Consider the following 25,630-nt stretch of genomic DNA (forward strand, 5'->3'; position numbering starts at 1 on the left):
AAGATAAAAGGCTCTGGTTTCAAGGCCACTACCATTCTTTTAATATAGAGACTATTTTCAAAGATTTCTCCTTTGCAGTGGCCTGATGGCATACATGATCACCTGGATGTAGACTCCTGTAACTGCCTTCCGGCAGGGCCATTGCAAGTGCCAATCCCTGACAGCATCCTAAAATGCCCCTGACAGCATCCTAAGATGCCCCACCGCAGGCAATACCTCAAGTCCCATTCAGTGTTGGCATGGGTCCAGGGCTCCCGAAGTCTCCTGGGGCCATTCGGGAATCTGTTTCTCCCCTCTTCCAAACTATTTACCTTTCTTGAAAAAGGAATTTCAGAGCCAATCCCAAGCTCTTAGGTTGCTTTGAATATAGCTCATCCTTCCTTTTGCAAAGAGTAATTGTGGAGGAGAGACCAATAGAATACTCCAGAAACAAAACAGAATTTCTCCAGCAGAACAAAGATCTTTTAGTGAAAACCAAAAGATGGGACTGAGGCCTTTAATCCCAGCCCTTTCTCAGAGCAGCCTCGATTTTATTTGGGATGCATGCTCTATTGTTAGCAGAGTGGCCGTCTCTCCCAGGATCCGGTGTTCTCGGAAGCATTCTTTTGATTATCACCCGTATCTCACAGTGCCTGCTCTGGTGCTCGCCACGAGTAATGTTGTTCTCATCGTCCTGCCTGAACCCCCACTTCCTAACAGTTTCTCCCTGGGCTCCTCACTCACATGCTCTATCAGCATGAATACAGGGCACGCAGGCTAGTTTCCATGTTAGCCTAGGCAAAGCTTAATTACGAAGATAAACCTGCTGCAGAAAACAATCACGTAATGCATTCTCGAACGAAACAGGAGTAACTGTGGATTATCTGTGCCCCAGCTTCCTTTCGTGCAATATTGGAGAGTTTATGTCTTGTTGTTTTTGGATAATCTCCCATCCAAGAATGGCACCAAGCTTGGCCCTATTTATTTTACCGCCTCACCCGGTAATTGTAGCAAAAGTTAAACTTTAAGCACTCCCAGCCTGTCTTGAACTCAGATACCGATGCCACATAATTCATGAGGCTGCCTTGAAAGGAAGTTAGTTAACGCTACAGAGTGACCAGTACGCTGCTTATTTTTCCATCTAAATATCGAGTTGATTCATTTGATGGGTTTTGAAGGAAATACAGATTCCTCCATCTCGTACATTTGAGTGTTTACTGGCAGGAAAGTTCCTAAGGAAAAGCTCCTCATCAAGGTGGAGCAAGACTGAAGTCTTGGTGGACCAAGCAAGACTGGTCCTTGATGATCTCTGGGTGTGGTTCCACTCTGTTCCCATCGACATGCGCAGCCCTCGGTACACCTGAGAAATGACGTGACACTGCGGGTTGCATTTGGGCGAATCAATCCCAGCTACCCTGCAAGAACAAGTAGTGTGGTGACCCAGTGAGGCGCACAGGGTTAGTGAAGAATGAAAGCGCATTCATTCTCAGCCCTCAAGTTTGGCTAAGAGCAGAGGCTGGCAAACTATGGCCTATGGGCCAGATCTGGCCCTCAGCCTGTTTTTTATGACTCCATGCTCAGAATGGTTTTATATTTTTAAAAAGTTGTAAACAAGAAGAAGAATGGGCAACAGAGACAGAATGTGGCCCACAAAGCCCGTGTGTTTACTATCTAGCCCTTTACAGAAAAAGTTTGCCAGCCTCTGGCTCAGATCGTTTCACCCTTTTGGAGAACATGAACTCTCTCCTCGTCCTGAGGTTCCTAAACTCCCTGTTTCTTTGGTGGAATAGCCTTGATCCAGGTCTTACCTGAATAGCCTACCAGCTGCATAATTCCAGTGGAGAGCTTCCAGTTTTTTTTTCAGATCCAAGAGTATTTGCAATGTATCCTGGGGGTAAAGAGATTAGGAAAGTATTAGATTTTCCCTTTTAATACCTTTTTTCTGGTTTTCTTTTTGTTTAATTTTATGTGTTCATTGTTTAAACTTGGAGTCACTCTTTGAAACACGTGCAGAGCTTTGGAGGGAAGGAAATTTTATTCCATCACCACAAATAACATGACAGTCGTTGTGTTTCCTGGCACGTATACAACCAAGACTTCCAAGCATGAGCAAATAAACTAGCCATTTTAATCATATTTGGTGAACCAAATTTCAGCCCCACAAAATAATTTTTAAGTTGTCACAGAGTGTATTATAATGACATTTGCCATTCTACTCCCGGCAAGCCAGTTAAGTACCTCCCTCTCTGGGGCTGTGGGAGAGATGGTTTTATTTATCTTGATATCGCTGCACAGAGTTACCAATGGAATGTTTATACAGTTTGGAAAGTATACACAAATTATTAACAGGAAGAGTAGATGTTAAGACATTCTTTTTTATTCACAGTCAAAACGCCCCATCCAAGGACAGTTCTTGATCATCACACGATGTTTCTATCAACACATATGTTACCAACCTCATTGAGGTGTAGGAATTTTGGATTTTCTAAATAGCCACTTTTAAAAGAGAAAGACTCCGTGCGGGTGAGGAAACAAAATACTCAGGGCGTGCCTCAGTCCTTCCTTCACTGTCCTTCACTTCACCCACACAACGGGTGACAGCCTGTAGCAGCCCCTCTCTGCCCACACTACGGACCAAAGTCCACTTCCTCTGATGCTTGTTCATGAAGTTCCACTGTCCATTCAGGGTAGATCCTTACCCTCCCTCTTTTGCAATTTCCACATGACTGTTCATTCTTTTTATTACACTTCCTCCACTAGGCCATTTCCACCATGTCCTATCTGGTTGTATAGACTGGTATGGCCCTGGAGGATGTCAGGCGGTTTCACTTGGAAGTTTTCCTGCCACAAGCCCAATGTATGTCCCTGCTGCAGCGACAGACGGAGAGACATGCTTCCCTTTTGCCACTTTTTCTAATTATCCCTGCAGCTCTTTCAGGCTGGCTGGGAGCAACCTGGGGGCCGTTGTGTGTGGGTCTCCCTCCCATTCTGTCCCCACCCCCACCCCTCGCACATTAACATGACATTGCGTGGTGTGCACAGAACGCGAGCAGCTTCCACCAGCTGAAACCTCTGATCCCAAACCCACTAGAGAGTTTGGCTTTTGGATTTTGGCAAGAAGGCCTGTTGCCCATCAGGTCAGCATGAATAAAGATTTCTTTCTTCCTTTCTTTTTTAAAGTCAAGCACCAACTGACACTGCCCCCAAAGCTCCTTTTCTCAAGACAATTTAACCCCTTCTCCCAAGTACATTTTTTTTTTTCTGAATGCATGGGATTTTGTTTTATCCTTTTCCTGTGAGACAACCAAGAAATCTACTATACGTACAATCTGAAAGCCAAATCAATTCTAAGCCATCTTATCATTTTTAAAGTATGTTTATCCAGCTTTGCAGTAGGAACAAGCAGGCTGTTTGAAGGCCACATACTTTTCAAACCTTGGTTGCAACACGTTTGCCCCGTTTTGAAACTGTCTTTATCTAGCCGAGAAAACGAAAATCTATTTGACAAAGTGGCACTCTGGCCAGTTTATCTTGCAATATGGCTTTAGCTCACTGAGTGTATTGATTTGCTTAAATTAATGTTTACAGAATGCTACTGAATTTTGCTCAACAGAACATTGTTCTTTTGAAGGTTTGTAAAAAAAAAAAATATATATATATACATATATATATATATACACACAGACTGTTATTGCCATGTGTTCCCTTGCTTAGAGGAAACATGGGGGGGGGTGGATTTGTTTTTGTTTTATTGTTTTTTTGTTTTTTTTTTTTAAGGACAGCCTTGAACTATAGCCACTTCCTATAAGCATTTACTCCTCACATATTTAAGTGGCAAAACATGTAACTAGGAAGTGAGCCCCACTCTTAGGCCTAAAACTGCATGGGCGTTATGCTGAGCCAGTCCTCTAGGGTGCCCAAACACTGAACGCCACTTGGAGCATCAGAGTAAAAAAGGCTTTAGTCCGAAGCCTGGTTGCTGCCACAACCAGAATCTTCCTCTGGTATAACCAGGCAGGCATTGGCAAGTGGCTTCGCAGCCAGTGCTCCCCAGATACTGCCAGGCCTTCCAAACATAGGTGTGAGCATCCTAATAAAATTTAAACGCCATGTAGCCGTTTAGTGGGAACTCTTAGGTATAATACCCCGTTCTTTGACTGTGGCACTCAGTGATTAATATACAAAACCTAATCTCTAGTGATCATTGTAAAACTGGCCTTCCCAAGGGAAGCACACATGGCGCTTCCTTCAGCTCCTGACAGAGATTCAAATCACAATCATGAAATGACTGAAATAAAACTTAGGAAACACAAAGCAACTTTCTCAACCTGTTGACTCAGCCAATAACATTGCTCAAGCAGACGTACTCAGAGCATCTCTCAAAATACTGCTTTGCACACACTTACTAACCACAGTGAAATACTTCCCAGGAATCGGACTCTTCTTTAAAGGTTCAAAGCCTCCCCTTACATTTGGGTGGTATGTTACGCTTTCCAAAGCACATTCACGTTTGCTTTCCCACCGGGGACGTTGGGACACAATCCCACAATGCACTCCGTGCAGCATCCAGTGCCATGTCTTCTTTCTGGGCCAGTTAGTCCTGAGATGTACACACACAGTAAATGCATGCCTGGCTGCAAGGGAGACCCTCCATAACAGCATCTTATAACCATAGTTGATAACTCCAGGTTTCCTCCCCTGCCTGGCAGGAAAATTCAGTGAGAATGCACCGGTGGAAAGGGGCAGCAATATCATATCTGTTCTTGCCTTTTCATCTGATAATCTCTTTGAGGAGTTACTAAAGCATCTGAGTTTATCCATTTAAGTCCACTCTGTCTGCAGTGTAAGTCCCCAGCTTGTGCCACTGCCGTCAGGAGCTAGGTCTCTCCTTGATCAATATTTACTTAACAAACAGCGGGGATGGGAGAGTTTGTTTAGAGGAATCATGTGCACACCAGGGTGAATGAGTGCTGGGGAAAGTACTTCAACTTTGTCTCCTTCTCTAGGACCTCTCTGAGCATGTGCGTGTGTGCGTGTACACGAGCAGATGCCCTTTCTCTTCCTAGCTTCTCCAAAGACACTTAGAAGTCATCTAGAGAATGCCTCGCAATTTATGATCAGTGCGTTGTTTACCCTGTAAGAGAGAATTCATGATGCAAATTCGGTTTTGAAAGCCCCAGCCCAAAGTGCGACTCTCATGCTCCTGCACAGGTGAAACATTTTGGGAAGAGACTCTTGGGATGAACAAGATGCACGAGCATCTTCCTCTGACCCCTTTCAGAGAAGTGGGAGGGAAGAAAACGCAGATGGAAACGGTGAAAGCAATTTGACAAGGCAACTCTAACTATATATTTCTGAGGGCATTACATTCATTTTTGTTTTGTTTTTGGGTTTTTTGGTTTCTTTGAAAGCCCAAGGAGAAAAGCAACTCTCCGGATTTTCAAAGCTGCTTACCCAGTTTTTGAACTTAGATGTGTCTAACACTAATAGTAAATATGAACACCACGGCGTTTGAGTTTAGAGAGCACTCTTCTTTCAACATCACTGAAACAATTGCTTGAAGGCTCAAGTCAGTGTCTCCAATCCAGTTGACTTGGAGGCATCTGGGTCTAGTTCGAGGGGTTTTGTTTCTGTGTGGGTAGAGGCTGGGAGAGGCTGGGGGAGTTATTTATTTATTTGATTTTGTGAATTGGAGTTGTAAAGCCATCTGAAATATTCATGCAGAATTGTCTGAGAAGCCCGTTTCTGTTTTATTTACTGCACAGTAGAACAGCCACAGTGGATTAGTTCTACAATACCCGTAACAAAAGCCCAACAGCTGATGCATGTGATGTTAGGAGGTGACAAAACAGTTAAAGTATGCTGCTGGCTACAGGCAAGCAGTCAGCAGATGCAGACAAAAGGGTTTGTGACAAGAATAACTCTCTCTCCAAGGCGAGCAGTGAAGAGTATCCAAAATACCAGTACCCTTTTCTCCTTGACATTGTCTTCTTACAGTCAGCATTTTATTGTCCTTTTATAGTATTAAAAAAAAAGTGGAGGAGGAAGAAGAAAGGAAACCCACACACAAACTAATTCACCAAAATAGTAGCCACGTTGTTACTTTTCCATCTCCTGTCTATACACAGGTCCCCTCTTACATTTCCCTGTCGAAGTAAGTTTGAAAAAACAATAGTTAAAGAGATGAACTGAATAGAGGATCTCCCTTGATAAGATTGAAACCTATTGATAACCTCAAAAAGCCATTTGAGCCTTTGGTTATTGGGGAGGGGCTGGGGAGACAGCTCTACGCCTGGTTTGTTTTCTGTCCATTTCAACAAAGATCATTTTGCTGATAAAATTAGGCCAGTGGACCAATTTTTAAAGGGGATTGAGGATGGAGAGGTATCCGTGGGAAACTGTGCAAGGGGCCAGGTTTAGGTCTCCTGCAAAAGGCCAAGGGATGAGCTTGTGGATATTTCAGAGGTGTGAAAAATCAGCTTCTCTGTCTCCAGAAAATAGGAGAGGCTGTCTTCTTTTTAACCTTTGTAATTCCCCTTCTATTCTCTGTGACATTCATTCAGCTGCCAAGAGCGTTTGGCAAGGTTTGGGCCAGCGAGCACACTTCCAGTGACCACTAACCTTGGTATGTCCTGACACTTATGATGAGTGTCTGCAGGACACAGAAGGCAGGCAGCCTGCTATGTCAGGCTTTTATTATGTACTGCAGAGGCTAGGGACAGTCAGTTTAATAAAACAAATCATCCTTGAAGGTAAAGCAACTGGGAAGAGGAGGAGGAAGACAGGGGAAAAATGTGTCTTTGCCACTCATTCTGAGGGGAAAAAAAAAAAAAAAGAACCACAAAACAGCCGCACACCCAACACACCGTGAGTGTGCGTGCGTGCATGTGTATTCGTGTCCACGCGTGCGCGCACCCGCGCAACTCAGCCACAGCTGGAGCAGATTTGAAAACATCCTTCCGATTTCCCCATTTTATCAAAGCCCATAAGGCCCTTGCTTGCTCTGAGGAGACTCAAGTACAAAAGATTGTGATGAAATTGGTAGATGCTGATAGCCAGCCCCCTTCAAATTTATGAGTGCATTCAAGTACCTCATGGCAATTATATTCTCCTCCAAATATCAAGGCAAGGAGAGGCAAGACCATTTGGGGTGAGGTTCCTATATTGGGATGCCTTTTTATCAAGCAAAGTTTCCATTCTCCTCTCCTGAAGAACACTCGGCACAGCAGCTCCCACAATAGCTTCAGAGTTCCAGCCAGAGACTTTGGAAGCCTTTTGTTTTTTCCCTGTGGCATGTCCAAAGGCATGGCCTTCCCTCCCCCCTCCCAGCAGCCTGCATTGTCTTGCATTCCAGGGACTTGATTGACTGTTGCCACCTGATGCTGAGGAGATACTCTGGGGTTCATTCTGCAGATTGTTGGGTTCTATTAAAAGAAACCTAGATAAGGGATTACTTGTCACTAAGGGATTTTCTGCAGATGTTTATTAGTGATTGGAAATCCATTAGGTGTGAAGAGGTCCAGAAAAATATGGGCAACATCATTCTCATAAGCCTGAATTCTAAGACAGTCCCTCCCCCACAAAAAAAAAAATCAGAAAGGACCCCTCCACCCCTTACTCTGTTAAATGGAGTTGGGGAAAGTTTTAAAGCAGAAAGGTGAGGGTCTCTTTTCCCATGGGTGCTATTTCTACCTGTGGATGAATTCCTTGGCACTCTCTCAAAAGATCAGTTGCTACTCCTCAGTTTACCTTTCTGGAGCCACCAAAAAAGATTAATTGCTCTAGCATTAGAGGATCTCATTATCAATTGCTCTAAACCAGCCCAATCTGTTGTGGGAAGTATTGCCTCAAAGTAAGCACTAAATTAGCAAACCATTTCATTTGTTCAAAAAGAATTCATCCCTTCTCAAACATAAACCAATAACCTAAATTTCCTCCTGGGAATCCTTTGTTCACATTGATTTTGAAGTTACCAGCTCTTCTGTGGTTTTTCTCAGACACAGATCCGTAGCTTGTCAAGGTTTTGATGCCCTATCTAAATAGAAATTACTGAAAATGCATTAAAAAGGAGTCAGCATGCTTTAATGCTTAGACACCTGGACATGTTATTTCTCATGAGTCTCTTGTTCTCATAATTCATTCATCTTGTAGAGTCTCGTAGTTTCTTATCTACAAAAATTGACTTTTGAGATCGATTCCAATTCTTCATATGCTATCTTTTGGGGGGGCATTATTTTAAAATTTCTTTAAAAAAAAAAGTTTGAGGGAGAAGGTAGGTAGGACTCCAGAGCAGTATGGAGTAAAGCAGAAAACAAGTTCTCATTCTGAAAGACTAGGCAAGAGAACTTTTGTAGGTAATCATTGCGGGCAGGGGTGGTTTGCGAAATACACAGAATAGAAACTGTGGCTCTTTATCTAGAGAAGTCTTGTGGCAAGTTCATTGCTAGCTAGTTCTACAGCTAGCGAGAAGTAGGTGAAAATTAAACAACACAAGACACAAATACAAAAGATGGTGAAGGATGGCCCAAGATTACCACCAAAAGAAATGAATGTTTAAAACAAGATAAAACCCACTAAAAACCATTAACAGGCATGACAAATGGTAATAATAGGATGGGAACTGCAATAAAATAAAATAAAATAATAAAATAAAATAAAATAAAATATAAAATAAAAAAAGATGGGAGCTGCATAACCCACCACCCCCTCACCCCGAGAAGTTACTTTCATTTGCCCTTAGGCAAATCCTGGAACTCTGCTTCCCTCCCAACTCTAGAGCTGATGCCATCTCTCTCCTCTGAGGATCTCAGACAATACTCTGTTCCCTTTGGGCCCTGGTACTCCAGACCTCCTGTGGGGCCCTTTGGTGTGGAGGGGCTCCGTTCTTCTCTGACTTCCCCTGGAGCGGCCACCGTACCCTGTGCCCCACACAGCTCTCTGCCATGCCATGCTGCGTTCCCCAAGTGTTCAAGGAACATAGATCTTTGTCATGCCTTTGGTGCCAGTGACCAGGAAAACCACACTTCTTGAATTGTTTATTTTAATAAATGCCTATGATTATGTTTCTGTAGCATTTGGCTAACAGCTCCCAAACCAAGTAGTTAGAGTGGGTAGTTGTACTGCCTTACTGTTCTCCAGCCAGATTCCCTCTCTCAATAATGCCCAGCTGATAAAATGTGAAGGATTATCTTTGAGGGAAGAGGGGAGAGTACTCAGAAAGCCTGCTTAATGACTCTTTATTTGGTGTGAGGTGAGTGGGAGAGCTAATCTCTCCAGGCTCCTCCTATCCCTCCTATCCTGTATCTGCAAGAGTTTTAGGGGAGAAATCACCAACCTTCTGCAGCAAATCTAGATGAATTCTCATCAGGGAATGGCCCCTGGGATGTGTGGGGAGGAGGTAGTGTCTGGATGATTTTGGGGAGCTATGTCCTGAGAAACTGGCCAGTTTCTCAGGACATGATATATATGTCTTTGGAAGGGACTTCTCAAATTTTTTGCTTTTTCTAGACTCTGATAGGCCCCAGATAGGGTCCCTTCTTTTTCTAGGAAATTTTTTTTTAATTTTTTTTTTAATTTTTATTTATTTATGATAGTCACAGAGAGAGAGAGAGAGAGAGGCAGAGACACAGGCAGAGGGAGAAGCAGGCTCCATGCACCGGGAGCCTGACGTGGGATTCGATCCCGGGTCTCCAGGATCACGCCCTGGGCCAAAGGCAGGCGCTAAACCACTGCGCCACCCAGGGATCCCTTTTTCTAGGAAATTACTAATTTTTTTTTTTTTTACAAAAGACAAGTGACTTACTTACCATTGGAAGGAGTGAATTTCTTTGTCCAATTTTAAATATATAAAACAGAGATGCTTGGTGATCATTTTAGTTTTCTTTAATAGTTACTATCATTATAAAATGGTCCATTGCACAAATTGAGAAACGAAGGGGAGAAAGAGATCAAATCTGTTCGACGTGACCGTACCTCCTTTTTATTTGATAAAGTGGCATATGTGAACTGGGATGAAAATCTTTTCACCTCTTGTGTATGTGCAGACAGATCTATCTACACTTACAACTATAGTACATTTACTTCCTCATGTATCTGCACTTACTATAAAAATAAAACATTACTAATGCATACATACCCTACTAAAAGAAATCTACTGAGTGTCCATGTGTACTTGGAAAATTAAGAGTTCACAGAAGGGCTCTGCTAATCCTTTATCTTGGTGTGGGGAAAGAGAAGCCATGCTTTTTTACCTTTAGTAACTGACAAAGAATACTAAGTACATCAATGGCTACCCCTTTCCCTGGACAAGAGGTCAGACTATTAAATAAACAATTAAGAACACGCGCACACACACCCATGCACATAATAGTTGCTGTGGAAGAAAAGGATAAGCAAATAGGGATTCTAAGAAGAATATTTGGAGGGGCGCCTGGGTGGCTCAATCGGTTGAGCATCCAACTCTTGATTTTGGCTCAGGTCGGGAACTCAGCCCCTCTGCTGAGCACAGAGTCTACATGTCCCCTCCTTCTGCCCCCCAACCCTCTTCCTCCAGCACGTGCATTCTGTCTCTTTCTCTCTTTCTCTAAAATGAATAAATTGATGGGGCACCTGGGTGGCTTAGTAGTTGAACATCTGCCTTCGGCTCAGGTCGTGATCCCTGGGTCCCCAGATGGAGTCCTGGATCCGGTTCCCTGCGGGAAGCCTGCTTCTCCCTCTGCCTATGTCTCGGTCTCTCTCTGCCTATGTCTTGGTGTCTCTCATGAATAAATAAATAAAATATTTTTAAAAAATAAATTAAATTCATTAATTAACTCTTTTTAAAAATAAAAAGAATATTTGGAGGATATTGGTCTTAGAATGTAAGGACTTTGAAAAATTCCCTTGATCTCTCTGAGCCCAAGTTTTCCCCACAGTAAAAAGGGGACAATGACACCTTATGGAGATGTTGGGAGAATTGAATGGCATGATTCATGTACATAACACAGCGCCTGACCCGTAATAAGCACGCCAGAAATGTTAGTTTTCGTTGTTACCATCAGCTGCATGAATCACTCTTATGGAGCGATCCTAATCTCAAAGTAAAGTAATTTCCGAGGTAGAATTTTAGGACTCAGTACAGATTTGGTATTTTGGGACTCAGCATTCATTTCATTATCTTAGCCCTGTCTGTATGCAGGGTACTTCATGGTGCATATTACTCTCATATACAATTCAGCACTCAGGTCAACACTCTTCTGCTGCTCTGAGTAGGAAACAGATTTTAGGTTTTCTTCATTTACAGGGGTTTCGTTGATATCAAAGGCCAGTGATTTCTTATTCTATTTTTGGGAACATGCTTCATCTTCATAATGGAAATCCAAAGAAAATAGGATTCAAATTCTGAAAGATTAGCCAGAGACTTGTCCCTGGAATACACCTGTTTGGTGAAGTGGGGAATCCCAACAGCGTGTCCCCTTTTCTTACCTGAATATTCAGAAGGGAATCCTGGTTTCTCCGTGTGTCTGCGTGTATCCTTTGCCCAAGGCCCTTTCTTTCTTTTTTTTTTTTTCCCCAAGGCCCTTTCTAAGACTTCACAAAGCTGTCCACCCTACATTACAATGCTACTATATATAACGACTTTACATAAGAGAAGAGAGGCCGGCCATTTTTAGCAAATGCAGGTGCCATGTAAGCCCCTTTCTGCAAGAAAGAACTTAGCTCAATTTCCTTTGAAGAACTGGAGACTTGAAACTGAAAACTTTATTAATGCCATTGTCTCCTTGTATCAGCAGGTTCCAGAGAGATTCCTGGAAGTTGCGCAGATCACATTACGAGAGTTTTTCAATGCCATTATCGCAGGCAAAGATGTTGATCCTTCCTGGAAGAAGGCCATATACAAGGTCATCTGCAAGCTGGATAGTGAAGTCCCTGAGATTTTCAAATCCCCGAACTGCCTACAAGAGCTGCTTCATGAGTAGAAATTTCAACAACTCTTTTCGAATGTATGAATAGTAGCAGTCCCCTTTGGATGTCCGAGTTGTACGTGTCTAGATTTTGATTTCATATATATGTGTATGGGAGGCATGGATATGTTATGAAATCAGCTGGTAGTTCCTCCTCATCATCTTTCACTCATTTTCTTTGGTTTTCCATTGCAAGGGGATGGTTCTTTTCCATCGGTCTTTAGTTTACTTTTGCCCGAGGCCCTTAACATTTGGAGACTTTCAAATAGGGTTAATTTTCAGGGAAAAAAAAAGAATGTTGACGTGTGTAAAATCTCTATTCGCAAGGAAAGGCATTTTAAAGATGCTTCTGCTTGATTGATGGTTTATCACAAATGGCAGTTGGCAGAGGGAGACCCGGGACACAGCACCACTCCACAGACGGTGGTGTGTTTCTCGTTTTTACTGCTAAGAAGGCCAGAAAACTCAATGAAACCACTACGTAAACTTAAATAATTTTGTTTGGTTGGAACTCCATTAAGTCGCTTTTTATTACATGTTTAAAAATAATGTCAGTGGCAGATGAACGGCTCACTTTTCACAAGTTACCCCCAAAAGGCCAGATTTCAAATAGAAAAATAGTCACTGTCAAGCCTTTCCGTAAGAGAAATGGCAGGTAGCCCAAACTAGTACCAGTTTCTTACGGAGGCAGAGCAATTCTACACAAAACTGACTCTTTATCAAGATGAGGCGGGAAACTCATACCTGATCTTCAAATTACCTCTCTAAATTTTACAATTGGTTCTTCATAATGAGTGAGTACATGTCATTTTTCATAGAGAAAAACCCCTATGGCATAATTTTCTATTATCTTACGTCAGATATTAAAAAGGCACATACGTTTCCAATGTACTCTTTGCTCAACTTTGTTTATGTGCTTCAAAGAGTTATGATGTCTGTTTAATATTTAACACTTTTTTCCAAAAACACTATTTTCTGAATACCTTTCTCTAGTAAGGAATAAAGGACATCCCAAGTTGACCATAGAACTCCTGCCTACATTAGACTCTTGTTGACAGCTGCTAGCTGACTTGGTCTTCACCTCCGAAGAGGAGCACATGTAAGAATGACCTATTTTCGTATACGATTCCACACTACCTGGATGGATATTCAAAGTGGTGACAGTCTAATGAAGTGTTTCTTCATTTTAGGTACAGCATTTTAAAGCAACTGATAAAGTCTCTTCGAATTCAGAAGCTAGTACTGACCAAAATGTGTGAACAGTGTAGAGACAGCATAGGAGAGGTTGGGGTTAACCCAAAAGATACAATTTCAGCACACATAAGAAAGCTAGCTGCTATTTTATGCTTTCTTCAATGGTTCTCCTCTTCTTCCTTTTTTCTCTTTTTCCAGTTTTTCAAAGGTGTACAGTGTCCCATACTTGCTTTTAAAAAGTCATATGGCATTCACGCTTGTTTTCTCAGATGGGTTTTGTGTGCAGATGCAGTAAGAATTCCTTGTTCATTCTAATAGGCTTTTCCAGACCCCCCCCCCTCCCCTTAGGTCATTTGATACACACTTAAAGTGACACAGGAACAAACCTGGTATTTAGATTATATTGAACACAAATACCATTTTTCCTTAATTTTCATAAAAGTTACATTTGACTCTGGAGAATGCAGGTTGACCCATGTGACTACTAGCTGACCCAATCGCGGTAATTTAACATCGTTTATAAATTCTGCTGATGGACAGGAATGTATGGAGGCAATTATTGTCAGCACAAAGCCTTAAAACCTGCTGACTTTAAATTAAACGGCACAGTCCTATGATGCCCTGCATCATTCGGGAGGCTCACAGACTCTCACAGTGTGGACAGAGGGCAGCGACGCAGGCTTGAACACTACCGGCTTCTCTCCGCACCCACAAGCCAAATGCATTGTCCAGCTCGTGCTCCCCTACGTAGCACGCACAGAGCCAGCAGATCCAATTTGTTCTCATTCTGGCTTGCTTGAGGGAGAAAAAAAAAAGAAAAACATGTTCAGGTAATCATGACATTGAAATAAAAAAAAAAAAAACCCAATCAGCACAAAGTAGGGAAGCAATCTCAACTTGTGGTCACACTCTTTTGCCTTGCTTCATGGGAAAGAGTATGAATTCATTGTTCACATCATTATGCAAGTGGGTCTTTGCTGTTCCAAGTAATTCACATCAACATTATGTTGCCATTGGCAAGGTAAAAGGCAAGACCGGAGTGTATTCACCTGTACGCAGACAGACTGCTAGTATCTTCTGATCTGGGGCACATTCGGTATTGATTCCAGACTCATTTGGATCTTTAGTATTATTTTACCCTGCCTTTCGAATTTAAGTAGACAAATTAAGCAAAAGTGTGTGTCACCACCCATGTTGATGTGCTTATCTGTGATCATATCCACTCAAGGTTCACTGAGGCATAGAAATTATTTCGAGTAGAACTTGCATGAGGATAAACTCACCTCTTTGTTCTGAAAATAGAACGCAATCACTTCTGCGTGTAGGTGGTTTTTCCCCTTTTACGATCACAAAAATCTTGTGCCTGCCAGTGCATTGGAAAGTGACAAAAGTCTGTCTCTCAAAACTCCTACTTAACAATTTTGGGTTTGGTTTGGCTTGGTTTGGTTTGTTTTTTATTTTATTTTATTTTTTACTTTTTTTTTAATCACCATCTTTCAAATCTCAGCTCAACTCTCACCAAGTGAAAATTGGCTGCCTGGGAGAAAGTTAACTTTCTAGGAAGGTGGGAGGGAGGATGAGGGACAGTTTACATAGGAAAAAGGAAGTCTAAAGTGCATGTTGAAATACCACATTACCACTTATTTTCTGCTAACCCTAAATTATTTTTGCATATACACTTGAGGTGATAGTCTGTGCCTAGACCTAAAATGCACCAGCGGGGGGATTTTTAAAAATCCTTCAAAATACCAGTTTTTTCCCACAAGTACAATTGTTCTTGTGCCTTCTGTGGCTTTCGATTTCATCTTTTTGACTTTATTTCCAATTACTACAGCTGCAATAAACACTAGATTTTTTTTCTGGCTGTTTGACATAACGTTGATAGCTATGCATATTTTGTGTCTTTTTAAAAACAAAGCGGGAGAATACGTTTTTGAAGAAGAGAATTTTTAGAACAGTTTGATACCGCAAATTATTTTTTCTTCAATTGTTTGAGCAGCATTCGAGTTTTGAAAATTCTTGTAGAAGCCAATTTTTTGTAACTGTGGTGCAAATCTTGTGTTTTCTTAGCCTAATGAAAAGTAGTATAGAAGCAATATTTCATACCATGTGCTATATATGTGTGTGCGGGTGTGTGAACGTAAAGACACATACACACATATACACACATGTAAAAATATACATATATATATGCGTGTGAAGTGGAAAGCTTACCTTTTCCTATCTAGATTTAAGGACCTATTTTAGACATTTGTTATGTTTTGTGAAAAGAATGTTCTATTTGCAACAACAAAACATTTAATTCTTACTGTATCTCTGGCTGTTTAATGAGGACGTTTCGCATTAAATGGTAAAACAACGTGGAAGATGGTAGAATGTAGTAATTATTTAAGAAAATGTTCACCCACATGTTCCTGAAGTTTGCTTTGTGCCTCCGAGTATTATTTAATTCAAGTGTTTTATGTTTGCAGAATCTTTGTTGCTGTGCTAGGGAAGTGGGTGGATATCATTTTTAAAAATGTTAAAAACAACAAAAAAAAAAGCAAAACAAAAACACTAAAGCAAGAGGGGAACTTTTATAAAGCAATGTAAATATTTAACCTCATGGCTGTTGTTACGTAAGACATGAGATTTTAATAAATAACTACATTCTCACAACATCTGTTGAATTTATTAGGAACACTACAGTGACTGTATAGACAGTTGAAAGCATTCTTGAAAATCCTGCTCTCTACTTTTAAAAGATAACAGTCTCTTTCATCAGATGTCAAGGGCAAGGGTAATGCAGTTTCTGTAAATTTAGGAAATTTCTTTTCTATGTACATGAAAACACTTAGTAAGAAACCCCCACCACCACATACACGTACACACACACATACACACACACACACACACACACATATACAGGTTAATACTAAGTCATAAAGCTAAAGATTTGGGGGCTTCAAAAAAATAGGATGTCCCTCAGAAGCAATCATAAATTCATCAAAGAGAAAGTGGTTTACAGATTCCCTGAAAGCAGTGTACATGTGAGGACAGAGCAAAATCTCTTTGCCATGTATATTATAGAATATTCATCCGTGTGAATAGTACAAATGTTTCCTTCTGGTACAAACTCTGTGTTTGCAAATTGCAAGAAGCATTGTTTTCAAAAAGCTCCCCTTAAAAGAATGTAACTGGTTTATATGAGTAAGCGGTTACTGCATTGCACTTAAATGTTCTGTTGAAGGAAATGCAGTTTTGTTTTCTGTAGATCCGTTGGTTGTAAACCATCTATAAAACTAAAGCTAAAATGTTCATATTCAGAGCTGGGATCAAAACTGGTATTTAACCTTTGCATCTTCTTATAATTATCCTTCTAAGAATATAACAGGATCTGGAAGCGTCTGGACTTTGAGTCTTTCAACTGAGCCCTCTCTCAAATCTGACACCCTCTAAAATGCACAGACAGAAGCAGAAAAGGCAAACAGACTGGCCCTCTTTTGTGAAAATGTATTCATTCTGTGTTTTAGAATTATTCTAATCCTCCACGTGGGGGGGAAAAGCATTTTCAAATTGTATATTACCACTTCAAAATTAGAATTAGAAAAACAAATTGTATTTGGGGTTGGTCTCAGCGCTACCTACAAGAATCAAAGGTCATGGCTTCTCCCAATGTTGTCCCAGCCATTTTTCATATGTATATAGTATAAACCGTGACAAAACACTGCCTTTATATTATTTAGCAATATGTTGTAAATAGCATTATTAAGCTCTTTTTTTGTAATAAAGACCCTTTGATTTGAATATAGTACAATAACTGAACTGATAAAGTCAATTTTTGATTTTTTTTTTAGCTAGAGGCAATTTCAATTGTGGATTTTTGTTGTTGTCTATTGTTCTGAAGACTTTGCATAATTTATTGGTTTAATTTATCCTAATTTATTTGATGAAGGTGTACAATTTTGTATTACCAAGGATGTACTGTAATATTAATTGATATGATAAAAAAATGAGACTCCCTGTCCATATTAAAAAGAAAATAAAAAAGGTGCAGTAGACAATTGATTTTAAAATAAAAGTACAAAAATTTAGTTTGGCAGCTACTAAATTTTAAAACAGAAAAAAAGTTGTTGGGGGGTGGGTGGGTAGGGGGTTTTACTTTGTGTGTTTTAAGCTTTTGTATACTCTCCAAACTTTTACCTTTTGCTTTGTACCACTTAAAGGATACAGTAGTCCAATTGCCTTGTGTGCCTTCCATCTTCTCTTAAACTGAATGTATGTGCAGTATATATGCAAGCTTGTGCAAAATAAAATATACATTACAAGCTCAGTGCCGTTTGATTTTATTAAAAAAAATGAAACATTTAACTTTTGGGTCCAAGTCCCATTTTAGGACAACAGGCAAGGTGTGACCAATATCCATTATAGAGCTTTGCTTTCATTAAAATGTTTAATTACACAAGTCTAACATAAATGCATGCAACTCCTAGGAATGATCTTTTTTTCTTCAGACAGTTGTAGTAATTGGTTAGATTTCTCTTTAAAACCTTTTCTCCCCGAGCAGCCCCCAGTGGCTCAGTGGTTTAGCTCAGCCTTCAGCCCAGGCATGATCCTGGAGACCCGGGATCGAGTCCCACGTCGGGCTCCCTGCATGGAGCCTGCTCCTCCCTCAGCTTGTGTCTCTGCCTCTCTCTCTCTCTCTCTCTCTGTATGTATGTGTCTCTCATGAATAAATAAATAAAATTAAAAAAAAACACCTCTTCTACCCGATTGAACTTTATTTAGCCATCAAAATTTTAAAATGATAAAAGCTTTGGCTCAAAACAATATTGTGAGCTACATTTAATTCAACAATTGCAAATGTCTAACGATTCTAAGAGCAAGGAGAGATGTTCCCAAAAGTCAAGGAGTGGCAAATAGGTCACTTGAAATATGGGGAGGGGGAGCTCGTATTGTTTCTACTCTGGTTGGACTTGGAACTAAGTACTAATGTAAATTTCCCAAAACTTTTCTAGAATGTTCCTTTAAACATGACTGGCAGCATGTGTGATACTAAGACCACTGTTCCTGTGGCTTTTGAAAATTTCCTTTATCTCTTTCACGTTGGTTTAAAATCCTGTCTTCTTTATCCTTGAATTAGGAGCAGAAAGAATTTTTTTTAAGGATTTATTTATTTATTTGAGGGAGGAGAGAGAGAGAGACCACGCACACGCACATAGGAGCAGAGGGGAGAGGCAGAGGGAGAAGAAGCAGCAGACTTCCCACTGAGCAGGGAGCCTGATAATGGGATTCCATCCCAGGACCCTGAGATCATGATAAGCTGAGGGCTGAGATACCCAGGTGCCCCAGAAGCAGGAATAATTAGCAAAAATCTTTTACCTACTTGAAATTAACTCTGTTATACATCACAGCTGCACCTCCCTTTCTGCCTTCCATATTACTGTAGACTGAGTCTTCTTAATCTCAGATTTCTTTTGCTTTCACCTGAGATGAAATGATATCTTGACCCTGTTCATGCAAAGATGCTTAGAATCAATGCAATAACAAAACTATTAAATAATAACAGTATTTTTCCATTTAAAGTTATTTTTGTATCAATGGCACAAATTTAAATTCCAGTCCTCCTAACTTAATTGGGCAAAAGAGCGTGCGTCTCTCTATGCCAAAATATTTATTCTCTGATTGGAGGAAACAAAGACACTTTGCAGATGAGTTTTAAATAAATACAAGAAGATAGAAGAGTCATTATACTACTTCAAATGCCTTCCTCCTTCCAAAAGCAGGTGGAAGAGGAAGAGTGTCTTTGTTTACAAATTATTAAATACATTAGTTTATTTAATAAATAAATTATTATAAATTTATTATTATAAATAATAAATTAAATAAACTATTAATTTATTTAATAAATAATTTATTAAATATAACAAATATAGGTTTATTATTATTATTGAAAATATAGCACCAAATTGTTTATTTTGTGACTTTAAATTATCCAGTGGTGTTGGTCTAGAACAATATGTACTGCTGTTCTCAACAGTGATCTGACCCCTGATCACAGGCCTTGTTCCACAGATGTCCCCATGTCTGCCAGTACTCCTGCTATTCTTGAAAGTATAAGCACTACAAGCTAATAATAAAGGAAATGTTGGGTTTATTCATTGTGATCGCCATTTATCATCATAAATAATTTACAAGTTTTTCCTAAAGACTAACAGCTAAGAAGCACCCCATTTCCACAATTAATTTACTAACACATGCTAAGTTAACGAATAGATGCCCTTGAATAAAAGTCACAGGAAAACATCAAATACTTGCCACATATTGCCTAGTCCTGGTATCTACGAATACTTCTGTATTTTAAAAGGCATATCAGAGAGGGTGACAAAACATGAAAGACTCCTAACTTTGGAAAACAAACAAGGGGTAGTGGAAGGGGAGGTGGGCAGGGGGATGGGGTCACTGGGTGATGGGCACTGAAGGGGGCACTTGATGGGATGAGCACTGGGTGTTATGCTATATGTTGGCAAATTGAACTCCAATAAAAAAAAGAATATACAAAAAAAAAAAAGAATTCTGTCCTGAAATGAGAAATAAAAGTCATAAAATACAGGGGACATATATAGAAAGGAAAAGAACTAATACAGTTTTTAAAACTGGTTGGTATGACTAATGACATTTTGTCTAAACAAAATTGTGAAAGATTGCTAGAGAAATAAATGTGCTATACCCCCTTCCCCTCACCAATATAGCCCTTTGGAGGGTCAAGACACTGGTGTCAGATCTTGAAGGGTAACTTCTTTTACTAAAGGAAAAATAACCAAGAGAGCACTACTTTGGGTGCCAGAAGACTTTCCTTTAACCAGCTCATTTCTAAACATCTTTTCTACCCAAGGAAACCTAGGCAAGACACTTAACCGCTCTAAGTACCCAGAAGAAGCCAAAGGAGGCTAAAGGATTCTTAGGATCAGTGGAGCCACCCTGTTGACTTTCTCTGACAGATTCCTATGTGAAAAAAAAAATTGTTGAAACATTTTTGCTTCTTCTTAGAGAATTGAAGATGCAGGACAAGGCAAGGGCAAAATTCTAAAGTTGGCCAAGTGTGACTTTGGATCCTCTTTGTTCATGATCCATTCTGCCTCTTGCTGCCCCAGCCTCCCTCTGTCCATGGAGAGGAGACATCTAGTCAAGTTAACAAGTGGTCCCTGACTTGGTGTGTTTCTCTTCCAGTGGTATATGCACAAAAAGATACATAGTGCACAGGAATACATATTACATTTTCATATTAGGTCCAAGGTCACCTGAATGTGAGTGATTAGGGACTAGAGGCCTCCCCCAGAAAACATAAAGCCAGGTCTTTCGGGTGGTGTCACTCGTGGCTACACCTTGCCTAGATGCAGTACTGTCTGTCAAGGCAGCTCTGTCTCTCAGGCTTCTGTCACTCCCTTTCCAGGACTTGTTTCCTGCTTGCAGTCATAGAGTCCTTCCAAATATCCCCAGAGTTGTTCGTAAGAACTCCCAGAAGGAGGGACCCTTCTCCCGTGGATCTTGGAGATTTTCCTGGTAGAGTTAAATGATTAGCACTCAAGATATTTTAGAGATAATCAAATTCAGTGGCTTTTATGCCCCAGATCTCTAAGGCAATATGATCTTCTCTCAAAAGCTACCAGATTGAGACCTCTTTTAACTGGAGGAGCTGCTTCTTCATACTAAGGTACGATAAAATGTTCATTGAAAAATAAAAGTTCTCTGCTTAAAATAACAATGATCTCGTCAGGTGTGATGGAGCAGATCCCTAAGCGTAAATATGAATAGTAAGTAATGAGTTAAGTTCTGCTGAACCTTTATCTAAAGAAAGCAGTTTTCAGGGCACCTGGGTGGCCCAGTTGGTTAAGCGTCTGCCTTCAGCTCAGGTCATGATCCTGGGATCCTGAGACGGAGCCCTGTGTCTGGCTCCCTGCTCAGTGAGGAGCCTGCTTCTCCCTCTGCCCCTACCCCTGCACGTGTTCTCTCTTTCTCTTCCTCTCTCTCTCTCTCTCTCTCAAATAAATAGATCAAAAAATCTTTAAAGAAAATAAAGAAAGCAGTTTTCTGCTAACCAACAACACAGGACTCATTGAGTAGAACAAGAGATCTTTAAGGATGAATGTAAAAATTAAATAACAGCCTCTATGAGTTCTGTCAAACCTTTGAAAAAGAAAGAGAGATCATTCTTACAACATAAAAAGAGCACAGAACCTGGTACATGGGTTTGTGCCGAATCACTATTCGTTTCCTTTCTTCTCCTGCAGTGGATGGCTTTTGTCAGCCTGCCATGTTGTTTTAAGTTGTGATTGAAGAATTATGCCCAGACCCATTGCAAGTTCCCAGGACATTCAAATTTTGAAGAATACAGAAGTTCTTCAGGAACTGAAAGCTTCTCTCTCACACTTACCATTTCCCCAGGCCCTTGCCCTCAGCCTCAGGCCTAGAGTTGTTGTAGCCACACCTCCAGCCAGCCATGCTTGGGTAAGCCCCAGAATAGGAGTGAAGCAGCTTAGAAAGATTAAAGTGCCACAACAGCCTGAAACAGAATCACTCAGGCTGCCTCTACCCTGGCAAAGGGGAGGGTATTATTTGCAAAGCCCCCTGCTGAGTAGTCCAGGTGCTAGCTAGACAGGCTCAGGAGATAGTTTGGCAGCCACCCTGGAAAAAATGCCTGTGTCTCTGCAAATAAATCTGCCGGTGGAGAAAGCACTGGGTTTTCCCCATTGCTTGTGCAAATAGTACTCTGTGCTTTGCTGGTATTAGAAATTCCTTGGTGTGAGTAGCTCTAGACCATCAAAATTGGGGCTATGGATTTCTTGTCATTGTTGTTACCCTTGACCTGTTGGGAAATAGTTCCAAAAATCAATGGTCCTATTTCCAATTATTCACAAGTGGAAAATATTCGGTAACCAGAAGAAATGTTCTCCCTAAGTCCCAGGTCAGCAACTGATAGGAAGGTGGAGTAAAAGAGTCTTGAAGTCTGGCACAGACAAGGGGAAATGATTATGCACCCAAGCGTGGTATGAGTGTAGGCAACTGAAAAACTCATGAATCATTATACATTACCAATTGAGTATTATTTATGTCTTTTCTCCATTTGATATTCAAGAATTCGTAGAATCACCACTATGATTAAACATGTGAGAAATCTCAGTGAAGTGGATGCATTTCTAAGCAAAAAGAAGGTATCAAATTTTACTCTCTAAGTAATAAAAAAATAATTAAAAGAACCAAGGCCATAGAAGAAATTGTAAAAGTTGTCAAAAAAACTAAACTAAATACAAAGTCTCTCCTCGTCTAATGGCATCTGGCCTTTATAGTTTTATGGGTGAAATATATCAAATATTCAAAAAGAGGCCATAATGGATAAACAGATCATCCCAATCTGTTTTATGAAGCCCACATCTAGTACCACAAATGCAAAAATCCTAAATAAAAATATATAAATGTAGTTGAGCAGCGTAGTGAAGAAGAAAAATAACATACTACAAACAAGCAGGGTTCATTACTTGTAGTAAACTGGGATGTGGGAAGATCTGGATTTACTTCTCGGTGAAAAGCAGGAAAAAGTTTCTTGATGTGTTGATTTGTTTTGTCTTCCCTATCTTCTAATGACAATGGCAACAAATATTTCTTGTTGGCACAGTTAACCCAACCAGTATGTGCTATTGTCTCCTAATTTCTTCTTCAGCAAGGGCCAAGTAGCCTTTGCTCCATCGGCCATTTTAGTTTGCCGGGTTGCCTAATTCAGAGGTCATATCTCATTTGAACATGTCTTTTTGAAATGCCAAGTCTTTGGAGAAAGCCAGATTCATATAGAAGAGCTCTAAGGATTTCTCTCAATTTAAAAAAGGAGATAAAGGGGAAAGAAATCCAGAAAAGTAATGCTAATTAACAATAGGCTATTTGATCTATGTAAAAGGAATACTGACACTTTCATTTTCCAGAATGTCAATTTAAAATAAAAACCGGGGATCCCTGGGTGGCTCAGCGGTTTGGCGCCTGCCTTTGGCCCAGGGCGCGGTCCTGGAGTCCCGGGATCAAGTCCCACGTCAGGCTCCTGGCATGGAGCCTGCTCCCTCCTCCTGTGTCTCTGCCTCTCTCTCTATGTCTATCATAAATAAATAAATAAATAAATCTTTAAAAAAATAAAATAAAATAAAAACCTGGTTGTTTATATTCTAAGAGGAAAGAGTAAGATACCATGCTCTAAAGAAGTGAGTTGGGCAGCACGCACCCCAAGCAATTTGGTGAAGCTTACAAGAGCTGCCTTTATAAGCAACAGGGCACTGGAGAGGAACTTGACATTATCCATAATTTTTTAAAATGTGCATGGCTTTGCCTCACCAACCCCACATCCAGCAATCAAGTCTTAAGAATATCTTCACACATGAGCACATAGGAATTACAAAGGCACGTATCTGGTTATATTAAAATGTATGATTTTTTTTCTTTTTCTTTTTTTTTAAGAACTCAAGTTAAACTCTTATATCAAGCTCCTTTTTTGTCTGATGGGAGAAACTATCTAGTCACATCGGGCATCCTCAACCATCTCAGACAAGGTTTTATCCCTTTTTTGTGCCTTTCCTTCAGGACGGGCATCTAAGTTCCTGGGCTAGCAAGGAGGCTTCTGGTTCTCAGCTAAAGTCCTCTCTAGTCTTTGAGCAAGGAAGCATGAGGCATTTGATTCTGAGTTGTTACCAAGGTGCCATGCTTTGCTAAAATGTTCATTACTGCATTGGGCTTCTGAGATGCAGAATTCACACCACGTTCCTCTGAGGCATTCTCAGACCCTCACTGGCTCAATTCTTTGCCATCTGATGTCCAGTGGTCTGGACACAGGAATGTTTGACTCTTTCCTCAAGTGACTCTGAGGCCGGTACTCATAAAGTCCATACCTTACCATAGACACACCATGTCGATCCAGGACATTTCTATATGCCTTCTATAGCCAAAGTGCCAGATGGAACATAGATACAAATTCCTTCTTCTAAACCCCAGACATACTAACTTGGCTGTTCTGTCCTCTCCCCAAGCCTCAGGCTCAGCCCAGGACACCAGGGGCAGGGTGCCTCTGCAGAGACAGGGCTTGATTAAGTCTCTTGGCCATTCTGTCCCTCAGTCCAGGAAAACTTCCAGCCAGTGAGGATAAGTTAGTTTGGTTCCTCATTCATTATTACTCTGTTCTTTGTTGTGGATTAAGCTTTTTGCTTTGATTCCTTTGGTGCTTTCCTTTTGAAACTAAGAAGTCTTTTCTCATTTGTGTTTTTTTGTTTGTTTTGTTTTGTTTTGTTTATTTATTTATTCATGAGAGACACAGAGAGAGGCAAAAACATAGGCAGAGGGAGAAGCAGAGTCCCCGCAGGGAGCATGATGAGAGACTCAATCCCAGGACCCTGAGATCACAACCTGAGCTAAAGGCAGATGCCCAATGACTGAGCCACCCAGGTGTCCCAAAAGTCTCTTCTTTTAGCATGTAAACATACATTTTTTCCCCTTACTCTGTCAAAATTAGTTTTCAGGAAAATTTTAAGATTTATTCCACTTCATCCCCTCCCCACATCCAATGTGTAATGAAACAGCAATAACTGTTTCTGTGTGTGTGTGTGTGTGTGTGTGTGTGTGTGTGCTTATATCCCCGTGTCTGGTTTATTTTATAACTGGAAGTTTGTCCTCTTTGACCTCCTTAACCCCCTTCACCCATTTCTCCCATCTTCCACCCCCCACCTCTGACAACCACCAATCTGTTCTCTGTATCTATGAGCTTGGTTTATTTGTTTGCTCTTTAGATTCCATGCATAAATGAGGTCATACAGTATATGTCTTTTTCTGTCCGACTTATTTCACCTAGCATAATACCCTCAAGGTCCATCCATGTTGTCAAAAATGGCAAGATTTCCTTCTTCCTTATGGCTGAATAATATTCCATTGTATATATACATCACATTTTCTTTAGCCATTCATCCATAGATGCATACTTAGGTTGTTTGCATATCTTGGCTACTGTAAATAATGCTGCAAAGAACATAAAACAGTCTTTCTTATCACTGAAGGAAAAAAAAAAAGCCTGGCTCTGGCAAATTAAAAGCCTTGACTTTCAAGACTATTATCTCAATACTAAATGTTAAGACCCTATTTAGAAATTCTGAAGTCAAAACCTTGATTCTTAATTCTCTGCATGTGCTCCATGATTCCTTTCTAGAAGAAATTCTTGCCCTGATGGAGCAAGGAAGAGTCACAGATAACTCCCTTAAAAGAAGGAAAGACTTCAGTTACTGTATCTAAATTTTGTGTGGCATGTTCAGAGATATTCATTGCAGGGTGATAAGTAACAAGGGAAAATTGCAGATAAACAAACATCCATCAGTAGGTAAAATGTTAAAATATGTTACTTTACTCCTCTTTAAGTTATATTTAACTTGGGAACAAATGATCTCAGGAAGTTTCCCTGTTATATTATCACAGCCACACACACACACACACACACACACACACACACACACAAAATC

General features: G+C 40.5%; 1 protein-coding gene across 6 annotated transcripts in view; it reads left to right on the forward strand.

Moving 5' to 3' along the window:
- Nucleotides 1-17,427, forward strand: part of PROX1 (prospero homeobox 1) — a 53,770-nt gene extending 36,343 nt beyond the window's left edge. For 5 of the 6 annotated variants that reach the window (XM_038542126.1, XM_038542125.1, XM_038542127.1 and 2 more), the window contains one exon: nt 11,748-17,427. In XM_038542126.1, coding sequence (XP_038398054.1) covers nt 11,748-11,936 — 189 coding nt within the window. In that variant the 3' untranslated portion in view covers nt 11,937-17,427. The remainder of the gene's footprint in view (nt 1-11,747) is intronic. The other variant, XM_038542131.1, reaches the window with a different exon arrangement.
- Nucleotides 17,428-25,630: the final 8,203 nt, after the last annotated feature.

This window comes from Canis lupus, chromosome 7 (assembly GCF_011100685.1).
Source record: "Canis lupus familiaris isolate Mischka breed German Shepherd chromosome 7, alternate assembly UU_Cfam_GSD_1.0, whole genome shotgun sequence".
Taxonomy (NCBI): Eukaryota; Metazoa; Chordata; class Mammalia; order Carnivora; family Canidae; genus Canis; species Canis lupus.